The sequence below is a fragment of the Erigeron canadensis genome, chromosome 9 (assembly GCF_010389155.1).
Source record: "Erigeron canadensis isolate Cc75 chromosome 9, C_canadensis_v1, whole genome shotgun sequence".
Taxonomy (NCBI): domain Eukaryota; kingdom Viridiplantae; phylum Streptophyta; class Magnoliopsida; order Asterales; family Asteraceae; genus Erigeron; species Erigeron canadensis.
Genome location: NC_057769.1, coordinates 22055535 through 22067559, shown reverse-complemented (window position 1 = coordinate 22067559; position 12025 = coordinate 22055535). Strand labels below are relative to the sequence as shown.

Genomic DNA, 12025 nt, shown 5'->3' with positions numbered 1-12025 from the left:
TGATGATGTGCCCCCACTAACCATCGATCCCATGTACCCATAAGACCACATACATATTCATGCAGATTCTAGCTTTGAAGGACCACAAATCACAGAAGAAGAAGCACAAGATAGCGAAATCCTTGACCAAACCTTTTCTGGTGTCGATGTTCCTAACGTCAATAACCAAGATACCTGTGATGAGCAAATAAAAGTTCCTCCTACAGTTGGTGAGAAAAGAAATAGGACAACCTCAAAGCGACTACAAGGATATGAAGTTATACTTCCCCCATCGCTCCAGCATCCATCACCCGAATCTGATCAAGAAACCTCGACGGTACATTCCTTAGCTAATTATGTTTCTTATGAAAATTTTTCTCATGCTCATAAAGTGTTTTTGTCTGCTATCTCATCCCATAATGAGCCTAAGACTTTTAAACAAGCTTCACAGAATACACATTGTGTTGATGCTATGAGACGAGAAATAAAAGCTTTGGAAGAGAATGGGACATGGACACTAGAAGAATTACTGAAGAACAAGAAGGCTATTGAATCAAAGTGGGTGTATAAGATCAAATAAAAACCAAATGGTGAAATAGAAAGATACAAAGCACGTCTTGTTGCCAAAGGTTACACACAAATGGAGGGAATCGACTTTCATGAAACTTTCGCACCTGTCGCTAAGCTCGTAACAGTCCGTACTCTTCTTGCCATAGCCACTAAAAATAATTGGCTAGTTCACCAACTGGACGTCAATAGTGCATTCTTGCACGGTGACCTTGACGAAGAGGTGTATATGAAATTACCCCAAGGATTCATAAGTGATAGTGAAAACAAAGTGTGTCGGTTACGTAAATCATTGTATGGTTTAAAACAAGCCTCCCGTAACTGGTATCACAAGTTTACCAAGGCTTTGCTTTCCCTTGGTTACACACAGTCCAAGGCTGGTCATTCTCTGTTTCTTTTTCGTCAAGGAGATACTTTTATCGCAACACTAATTTATGTTGATGATGTTATTATTGCCGGCGATAATGCTATCAAGATACAAGAGACAAAGACTGATTTAGACAAGAATTTTAGCATCAAGGACCTTGGTACCCTCAAATACTTTTCGGGAATCGAGGTAGCACGAACATTTGAAGGAATGGTACTAAGTCAGAGAAAATATACTCTTGACATTCTTGAGGACTGTGGTTTTACAGGTTGCAGACCAAGGCTGCTCCCTTTTGAGCGGAATCTAAAACTTGAGCATGATGCTAAAGAACCAAAAGTCGATGCAAGTCTCTATCGAAGGTTAGTAGGTCGTTTACTCTACCTTCAAGCTACTCGACCTGATATTGCATACTCCGTTAACATTCTCAGTCAATTTGTCTCTGACCCGAGGCAAAATCATATGGATGCTGCCAATAAGGTGTTACGTTACTTAAAAACAACACCTGGACAAGGGATATTGTTACCAAAATGAGGAGGTACAGAGTTACTTGCATTTTGTGATTCAGATTGGCTCGGTTGTCCGTCTAGCCGTCGATCTCGTACTGGATATTTACTTAGATTTGGTGGTGCTCCTATTTCCTGGAAATCCAAGAAACAATCTGTCGTATCACAATCTTCCGCTGAAGCAGAATATCGAGCCATGGCTACAACTGTTAGTGAGATATTGTGGGTCCGTTGGTTGTTGACAGAATTCGGTGAAATACCTACAAGCCCCACTACTTTGTATTGTGATAATCAGGTTGCGAGACACATTGCCAACAACCCCGTCTTTCATGAGCGCACTAAACATGTTGATATGGATTGTTATTTCGTACGGGAACGTGTTAAGTCCAAAGAAATCAAGCCCACTTTTATTGACACCAAAGCTCAAATAGCCGACCTCTTTACCAAACCTCTTGCAGCTTACCAGATGAAACATCTTCTTGGCAAGTAGGGCATTCGCGATCTCCATACTCCAACTTGAAGGAGAGTATTGGAATTGATACTTGTTTCTTTTATTTTGTTTGGAGAATATTTGTTTTCTTTAATTAAGTCCATTGAGTCGGTTTGTAAATTGGTATATATATACCATCTTTTTATTATGAAATACAATTATTACAATACCAAAACTTATATGTTGTTTAGTTGGGAAACAAAGGGTGCGTTTGGTTGTGGAAAACAACCCTTGTTTTCCAATTTTGTTTTCTAAGAAAACATGAAAAACAGAGAACGCGTTCTAATAATAGTTTTTTAAGAATATTTTCAAAGAAAATAGAAAATAATGTTCTCAACTTTTCAATAGAAAACTTGAAAATATTTTTTCCTTGTTTTCTATTTTCCATTTTCATTTTTCATTTCCCCCTCTCCTTCCTCTTACATCTCTAACATATTTTCTAGTTTTCTAATTAGATCGCGTTTTCAAAATTTTTATTTGTTTTCTAGAAAAATAAAAACTCTTTTCATTTTCTAGAAAATTTAAAATGAAAAATCATAAAACATTTTATACAACCAAACGGGGTCAAAAATTTTCTAGTTTTCATTTCCAATTTTCGTATATAAGCAAGATATAGACATTTTATCATTGGCGCAAGAGATAAAGATTGTTTATAGAGAGCGTCAAGTTATTTTGCATATAATAAAGATCAAACACTTGATCGTTGTTTCTAGAAGACGAAAAACATCTCAATTGATGTTAAGTTGTTAACTTTACCATCCCTTGTTATGTTTAACATGGAATTACTAGAGTTAGTTTCAATTTATCTATACTAATATATAAAAATTATACTTCACATTAAAAGTTGTCAATACTTATATACTTCTAAACTAGTATTTATCTAATTTAAAACTAAACGCCTTTAACACATGCACACAAGGTGTGCTTAATTTGTGATTTTTCATTTAAATAGTAAGGGGTTGACATCGGTAGGAAGTTGGGCGTGTGGTCATCGCGGCACCACCACGGAACACCGCCGCCATCAACCAACGACGCGTCGTGGTGTCAAAAGGCGTGGTCACACCACGCGGGTGAACTTGCGCGGGCTCCAAAAACGAGGTGGGTTCCAACAGCTACTTTGACTTCCAACGTTAACTTGCAGATTTTTTTTTTTTTTTTTACTTTATATATACTCCCAACTCACAACACAAAACACACACACACTACAACTACAAAACACACATACCATATTCACTTTCTCTTTCAAAAAACACAATACAACTCAAACATACACACACTAAAAAAATGCAAAAACATATTTTCCACCACAATCATCGACGAAGCGTTCGAATGGTCTGACGATAGTAGTTTAGAGGTGTTTGCGAACGCCATTGAGTCCGAAGAAGCCGAAAGTTCCACGGCCCGTTCACGTGCGAAATGTAAAGTCGTGAACCGTAACCGTTGGACTGCTTCTGAACTTACCACACCTCCAGCCGAACGATGATGACGAGTAGTCGTATTTTTATTATTTATGTTATATCTTTTAAGTATTTCTAGTATGTTTATTTTATTTGTTTTAATTCCAAGAATTATTATGTATTGTTTATGTATTTGAATATTTTTAGTTTAATGAAATTTAATGTTTAAATAAAATGAAAATTGTAGAATGAGTGGTGAGTGAGTGGTGAATAAGTGGTGGAGTTGAGGTGACATGCTGTGATTGGTTAGAAGTGAGTAGCGAGAAAAATGATGAAAGGTAGGTTGTCAACCCTCATAAGACGAGCAATGATCAAATATCAAATATAATTAGTATATTATATAACAGTAGCAACTAACCTATGTTTAATTATTGACTATAATAGTAAACTAGTCCAGGCAAACACCTACAAATTCCATGATAGGAATGTACATATTGTCTGTATTATATTTTATATTATTTGTAAAAGAATATCCAAATAATAGTCTGGCACGTACCTTAGATTGGAGATATGATATGAATGAATACATTTTGTTTTGGAACACTTTATAGGCACTTTAATCATCTTTTTTGAGCCAATGTTGTAACTATTCAAGAGTAAAGATGTACCAATACGTTACTACTTTCGTTTCGTGCGTATTTAGATTTCGAAATATTTTATAGTGAACTACATAAATGATACCCGGAGTACGTTTTCTCATATCAATGTTATTTTTTCGAACATTCAGTTGAGACACGATATCAGAAAAACTCTACCTTATAACGATGAAATCTCATGTCAATGTTCTAATTCGCTTTTAAAAATACCACTTTTACTTCACCTTTTTTTTTATTAGTAGATAAAGGTGGCATCCTCACCGCCTAACCAGCGTGTAAAACCGACGTTGGCAACTGACATTGAGCTAAAAAAGAAACGCTCGTTGATTTGATGGGAGAAGTCTTGGATTCATAATGAATTAAAAATAATATTTCGTATCTAATTGTGAAATAAGGATATTAATATATATATTAAAAACAAAGTTACAGGGATTCGTACGAAGAATTCGTGCAAAGAATAGTAATTTTTTTTTTTTACCACAATACTTTAAATGTTTATATTTTTAACATTAAACTTTATACTTATCTATTTTCTTTTATTTTCACAACAAAGTTTATAATTTTTTTATTTTCACCACAATACTTTAACTCTTTACACTTTTAGCACTAAACTTTATACTTTCTTTTATTTTCACCACAAACTTTTTATTTTTTTTTATTTTCACCACAATACTTTAACTCTTTTCAATTTTAGCACTAAAATTTATACTTTTTAATTTTCTTTCCTTTTATTTTCACCACAACACTTTAACTGTTTATAATGTTAGCACTTAACCTTTTATTTTCTTTTATTTTCACCACAAACTTTTTTTTTTATTTTCACCACAATACTTTAACACTTTATACTTTTAGCACTAAAATTTTATACTTTTTAACCACAAACTTCTTATTCTTTTTATTTTCACCACAATAATTTAACTCTATTAACTATTAGCACTAAATTTTATACTTTTTGATTTTCTTTATTTTTATTTTCACCACAACACTTTAACTGTTTACAATGTTAGCACTTAACCTTTTATTTTCTTTTATTTTCACCACAAACTTTTTATTCTTTTTATTTTCACCACAATACTTTAACACTTTACACTTTTAGCACTAAAATTTTATACTTTTTAACCACAAACTTTTTATTCTTTTTATTTTCACCACAATAATTTAACTCTATTCACTATTAGCACTAAATTTTATACTTTTTGATTTTCTTTTATTTCAGCACAACATTTCAACCACTTATACTTTTAACACTAAATCTTTATACTTTTGATTTTCTTTTATTTTTACAACCACATTTTAGCCTCTTACACTTTTAGCACTAAACTATTATGTGAATTACTTTCACTTTCACAAAAGTTTATTGTTTGTTTTATAACAGTCGCGTTCAAAGAATAGTAAACTTTTTATTTATTTTTATTTTTACCACAACATTTTAACACCTTATACTTTTAGCACTAAACCTTTTATACTTTTTGATTTTTTTTTTTATTTTCACCACAATATTTTTAACCTCTAACCTTTTTAGCATTAAACTTTTATGCGAACTACTTTCACTTACACACACAATTTTAGACTTTTTAACTAATAAATGTCAATTTTTGTTTATTCTTAATCATTTAAAAAATACATGTTTTCTTCAAAAAGTTTATGGTAAGTTAACCTCAATCCATGAACGCACACCTATTTGTAATGCATTATCTTATCGTTATCGAAATGTCGTAATTAATATATTTATTTTATACATTTTGTTATTTCTATCAAAAATTTATTTTAATAGTTTTGAATAACTTATTCTGTTAAATCGTAACAAATATAGTGTCTCCCAGGGCAATGCCCGAGTGGCATCTCGTATATATTAAAAACAAAGTATCGAAAAGCATGTAAAGAATAGTATATTTTTTATTTTTTTATTTTTACCACATAAGTTTCAATCTTTACATTTTTAGCATTAAACTATTTATTTTCACCACAAAAGTTTCAATCTTTACACTTTTAGCACTAAACTATAATATTTTTTTAGTAATAGTATACTTTTTATTCTTTTTACTTTCACCATAGAAGTTTCAATATTTACACTTTTAACACTAAACTATAATACTTTTATTAAACTTTTTAACGTGTAAAAAATAGTACATTTTTTATTTTTTTTATTTTCACCACATAAGTTTCAATCTTTATAATTTTAGCGCTAAACTATAATACTTTTTAGTAAACTTTTTGTTCTATTTATTTTAACCACAAAACTTTCAATCTTTACACTTTTAGCACTAAACTATAATATTATTTAGTAATAGTATACTTTTTATTCTTTTTACTTTCACTACAAAAGTTTCAATCTTTACACTTTTAGAACTAAACTATAATACTTTTTAGCGTGTAAATAATAGTATATTTTTTATTTCTTTTATTTTCACCACATAAGTTTTAATCTTTACATTTTTAACACTAAACTATAATTTTTAGTAAACTTTTTATTTTATTTACTTTCACCACAAAACTTTCAATCTTTACACTTTTAGCACTAAACTATAATACTTTTTAATAATAGTATACTTTATATTCTTTTTACTTTCACCACAGAAGTTCCAATCTTTACACTTTTAGTGCTAAACTATAATACTTTTTAGTAAACTTTTTATTCTTTTTATTTTCAACACAAAACTTTCAATATTTACACTTTTAGCACTAAACTATAATATTTTTTTAGTAAACTTTGTATTCTTTTTATTTTCACTACAATATTTTAACTCTTTACACTTTTAGCACTAAACTTTCATAGTTTTTAATTTTCTTTTATTTTAAGGTACGAGAAAGCGTGTATTGAATAGTATACTTTTTATTTTATTTTTTATTTTCATCACAATAGTTTCACTCTTTACACTTTTAGAACAAAACTTTTATAATTCTTAGTAAACTTTTTAATCTTTTTATTTTCACCATAATATCTTAACCCCTTACACTTTCAACACTAAATTTTTCTACTTTTTAATAATCTTTTATTTTAACTACAACATTTTAACCTCTTACACTTTAGCAACAAACTTTTTAACACATATATTAAAAAGAAATGTGCGGAAAAACTTGTAAAGAATAATAAACTTTCTATTCATTTTATTTTCACCATAACATTTTAATTCCTTATAATTTTAGCACCAAATTCTTATACTTTTTGATTTTCTTTTATTTTCACCACAACATTTAAGTCTCTTACACTTTTAGCACTAAACTTTTTTGTGGACGACTTTCACTTTCACACAGAACTTTTACAATTCATTTTTTAACTGATAAATGTCAGTTCTTAATAATTTGAATAATACGTGTTTTCTTCAAAAAGTTTATGACACGTTATCTCTTGAATAATATTTTTTATTAAAGCGTTAACAAATATAATGTCTCCTGGGCCCGGGAGACATATCTCGTTAATTAAATAAATTGAAACATTTAGTAGCAACCAAACTTCCTCTTAAACTTTTACTCCCATTTTAGGATGCGACTTTTGTTCATGAATATGTATAAAAAAAATTACCCAAATAATCGATTGATATGACATTTTAGGGATATAAACATACCTTTAATTAGTAGATAAAATCCGATCATCGAAACACAATTTTTTTTTTTTGTTGGTAAACGAGAAAAAATTACCTCAACAAGTTTTCTTCGAAACACACTTCTTTTTATCAAAAAGCCATGTAAAATAACAAATATCGAACATAACAAGGACCATTTTGTATTTTTGTTGGTTAATTTGATACTAAAGTTTAATAAGATCTATAGTTGTTGTACTAAACTTACAAACTACAAGATACTACAAGGACAACTTTCGTAATCTACTTTCTTTCTTTCTTTTTGAAGTGATGTAAAAGCTTTTCATCAAAATAACAGTACCTACCAAACCACCAATATAATAGCAGCCACTACATACACATACATACAAATAAACACTCAATATCCACCACCACCACCACCACCACCACCACAACCACTCGCCGGAAAACCTCTCCGCCGCCACACATGGGTGTTGTAGAGCCTGTAAATCACATCTCACCAACCATCTTATTTTCAAATTGTATAATCTTTTGTTTCTAAAAAAACACTTGATTATCTCACATATTTTTTTATATTCTTTTTGGCAGGGTATCGATGCACAACAAAATGAAGAAAGTGTTGATCAACAAAAAGTTGAAACCATGGAAAAAGGTGAAATGGGGTTTGAACAACAAAAAAATGATGATCATCATAATCATGTGCATATTTCAAGAATGCAAAGATTAAGTGCTACAAATCCATTAAGACTTGTTATAGATAATGCCACTAGAGTACCTCCAACACATGTTCCTTCACGTGGTGGTCCAACCGCTAGCCACCAGCCGCCACCGCCACAACCACCACCAACCACCACCACCCCACCTCACCACCACCACCACCCATCTCCACCACCACCACAACCACAACCACCCACCGTCAATCCACGCTCCATCCCCAACCCTATCCCTATCCCAACTCCCACATATGGCACACCTACCCCTCAAGTAAGTCCAATTTTATTTTATTTTACTTTATTTTTGCAGTTTTAAATTCTGGGTTTTGTTAATTACTTGTTTAAGTTTAATGGGTGTTTTTCAAAATTTAAAATTGTTAATTTTTTTTTTTTTTACATTTTTTGTGACTAGAGTCAATTCAAGAAAAGTCCACTAATAAGATAACCCATGTTCTGTTCTTGTCTTAGTCATATCTTGGTGGCTTTTAATTTTTTGTTTCAAAATTCAATGTTTAGTTATATTTCTATTAATTTGACAGTTTCAAATTCGGGGTTCTCTTTGTCTCAAGTTTCCTTAAAAGTTTAATTTTTATCTTTAATTATGTTTTTCCTGCAATCTTTGACCATAGTCAATTCAAGAAAAATACGCCCCCTATTGTTGTTTACGCTACTACATTTATTGGTAGCTTTTGTTTTGCTTAAAGTTGAATATTTTCATCATTTTTCAACTAATTTTCAGTTTCAACTTCTAAGTTATCGATATTAACTAGTTTAACGTAATAGTTATTTTAAGCAAATTATGACCACCAACAAGATATCTCTATGCCAATGTGGGGTTTAGTGGATAGGTGTATTTAGAAATATCATATATTTGGGTAGTTTAGGACTACATTTCTTGGTTGCTAGTATGTATATCAAGATTCAATCTTTTCATTAATTTTCTATTAATTTTGTAGTTTCCAATTCTGGGTTCTGTTTATTGATTCAATAAATAAAATGGGTTGACCTCAAAATCTTACATTTTTTGTTAATCACATGATTTTCAGCAATCTATGGGGACACTCAATTCAAGAAAATACACAAACAAGATATCTCTTTTCTTGTTTTCACTGCATTTCGTGGTTGCAATTTGTCTAGTTTTCTTCTTAATATTCAAAGGGGTCCAAGGATTACTACAAGGAGGTAGTGCAAAAAGAAAAGAAAAAAGGGTAATTCAGTATTTTCTCCCACAAGTAGAAGCAGCATCTCTATTAAGCATCACATTAGCCTTCATATGGCAAAAAGCAGTTAGAGTTTGGCCCAATTTTATGGTACATTTTATCTTATGGAGCTCTTTTCTCATGACATTATCGGCCGGAATCCTCCTCATTTGTTTCCAGCGACCGGCTACTGATGGCGTTGGTGTTGTGTTCATATTTTTTTCAATTGGTAATGGGTTGTACTCTTGTTGGGTCACTCAAAGAGTAAAATTTTGTAGTAAAATATTTATTAAATCACTCGAGCCCGTATCAAAGTTCCGTGATATAAACCGGCCCACATATTGGATGCTTGGAATCGGGTTCATTTGGATGTCTATTTGGATATTAGCGGTGATAGGGGCGTTGAATTTTTATTTTCCACCTTTAGTGATCATTTTGTTGGTGTTGAGCTTGCTTTGGACTGCTGAAGTGATGAGAAATGTTGCGAATTTGACAATAAGCAGAGTGATTGCATTGTATTATCTAAGAGGAATGCAATCAAACACACAATTTTGTTTCCAACGAGCAATGTCAAAAAATCTAGGAAGTGCTTGTTTAGGGTCTTTATTTGTTCCCACCATTGAAGCTTTGAGAATTGTTGCTAGAGGTTTGAATTTGCTTGAAGGAGAAGATGAATTTATGTTTTCTTGTGCACATTGTTGTCTCAAAGTTATGGAAGCAATCTTTAGATATGGCAATGGTTGGGCTTATGTTCAGGTAAACAAATTTATGACAACTTTCATCATTTTCTTAAATTCTTTGAAAGCACGTGAAAATACTATTCAATTTCCAAGTATTCATGGTGGTTCCACAACTTATCAAAGGTTTTTTAATGCTTTCATAGTCAATACTAATATCATTTCATCTTTACAAACATTCTTCTTGTGTTTCATGCACAAACTTCTTGTATCTCCTTTCAAGAAACTTTGCAAATTTTTATCTCTCAAGTTAGCAACATTTCCATTTTAGAACTTAATAAGATTATATATTTGTTGGTTATGACTTTTAGAAATATTACATAGTATTACTTTTGTTTTCTTTACTTTATTATAGCACTAGAGATGAATTTGAACTTCAGTTTCAAAGAAGTAGTCATGGCTTTGAAATGTCACCACTTTGTTGTTAAAGGGTTCCTTTTTCCCATTTAATACATACAGTTTTGTTTACACATTTGTTTGAATAGAGAGTTACCCGATCCGTATCATACCCAACTATTCTCGGTTTTTATATATAATTTTCATTATTTATAAAAATTACGAAATTCCCTAAGTACCAAAAATTTTTGATGGTAAATGTATACAACCTTGCGATTCTAAATAACTAAAAATTTTATATTGTCATGATAGATCGCTGCATATGGAAAAGGGTTTGTTAAAGCATCGCAAGACACTTGGGAACTCTTTGAGAAGCGAGAAATGGAAATCGTTGTTGATTCTGACATCACATCTGCCATTTGCTTTCTCACTGGAATTTGTAGCGGCTCTATATGTGTTATCATGGTGGCTGCTTGGACCGCCGCAGTGCACATAGAGTTTACCGCCACCATCTCTCTACTTGCTTTCATCGTTGGTTATTTAATGGTTAGTACTAACCCGTTATAAACTTATGAAAGATCTCAATATATGGCACTCTTAAGTCATAAACCACAAAATATCGTATATCATATATGCCCAATATACAATTTTAAATGAACCATGTACAATGGTGTTAAAGTACCTTTTGAACTTGTATGATATTTTGGGGTTTATAGTTGGCATCTATGAAATTGTACTTTTTGGAATTTCTAATTATATAGTTTTTTCGACTTTCAGACGAGGATCGCAATGGCATTGCCTCATGCTTGTGTGAGTTGTTACTATGTTTGTTACGCGGAGAACCCGGATAATAGGTTGTTTGACAAAACAATACCAGATCGTCTTGCTTTGATTAAATCGAACCGAGACGTGGTTGTCTTAACCCCTCGGGTTCCTCCTAGGTTCAGAAGATAACATATATGCTTCGAGGTTTTAATTAGTCGCAAAATTGTACATGATGTATTTAATTTTTGGATCAACCATTCTTTTCCAATTGCTATTAATATAAGAGTATATTGCTAGACAAGAAGCAACAGTAATAAAAACTGCAACATTGAGTTTCAAATATTCAATTCAAAGAAATTTCCACAGACCACAATGTTATAATTTGTTTTAAGTAAGAAATACACATTTTAATATTTATTATTTAAGTTATTGTAGAGAAAATAAATTCCTCCGGAATATTTCAGAGTGGAGGACCAATGAAAGTGACAATAGAATTGTTGTTTGATTGGCTGTCGTGGGTCTATACAAGAGAGTTTTTTTTTTTTTTTTCTCAATATTTTATTTCATTTTAACGTCGAAGATTAGTCTTTAGTAAATAGTATGCTTAATGGTGTTGCCATTGAGAATAAACCGGATAAGTGGTCTTGGCTGGGAGGAAAAGATAAAGCAAGATGGTTTGGAATGTGAAAGATTTCTTACTTGGCAACAAAGATTTTAATGATAGATATGTATTCGGTTGGAGTAATTGGGTCCCCAAAAAATATTTTCATGTGG

General features: G+C 31.5%; 1 protein-coding gene across 1 annotated transcript; it reads left to right on the top strand.

The window, feature by feature from the left end:
- Positions 1-7887: 7887 nt before the first annotated feature.
- LOC122581355 (protein PNS1) lies at positions 7888-11616 on the top strand. Its single transcript, XM_043753575.1, has 5 exons — positions 7888-7985; positions 8090-8485; positions 9261-10169; positions 10799-11032; positions 11264-11616. Exons 1-5 carry the CDS (start codon positions 7968-7970, stop codon positions 11438-11440), a joined length of 1734 nt encoding a protein of 577 aa, XP_043609510.1. The 5' UTR covers positions 7888-7967; the 3' UTR covers positions 11441-11616.
- Positions 11617-12025: the final 409 nt, after the last annotated feature.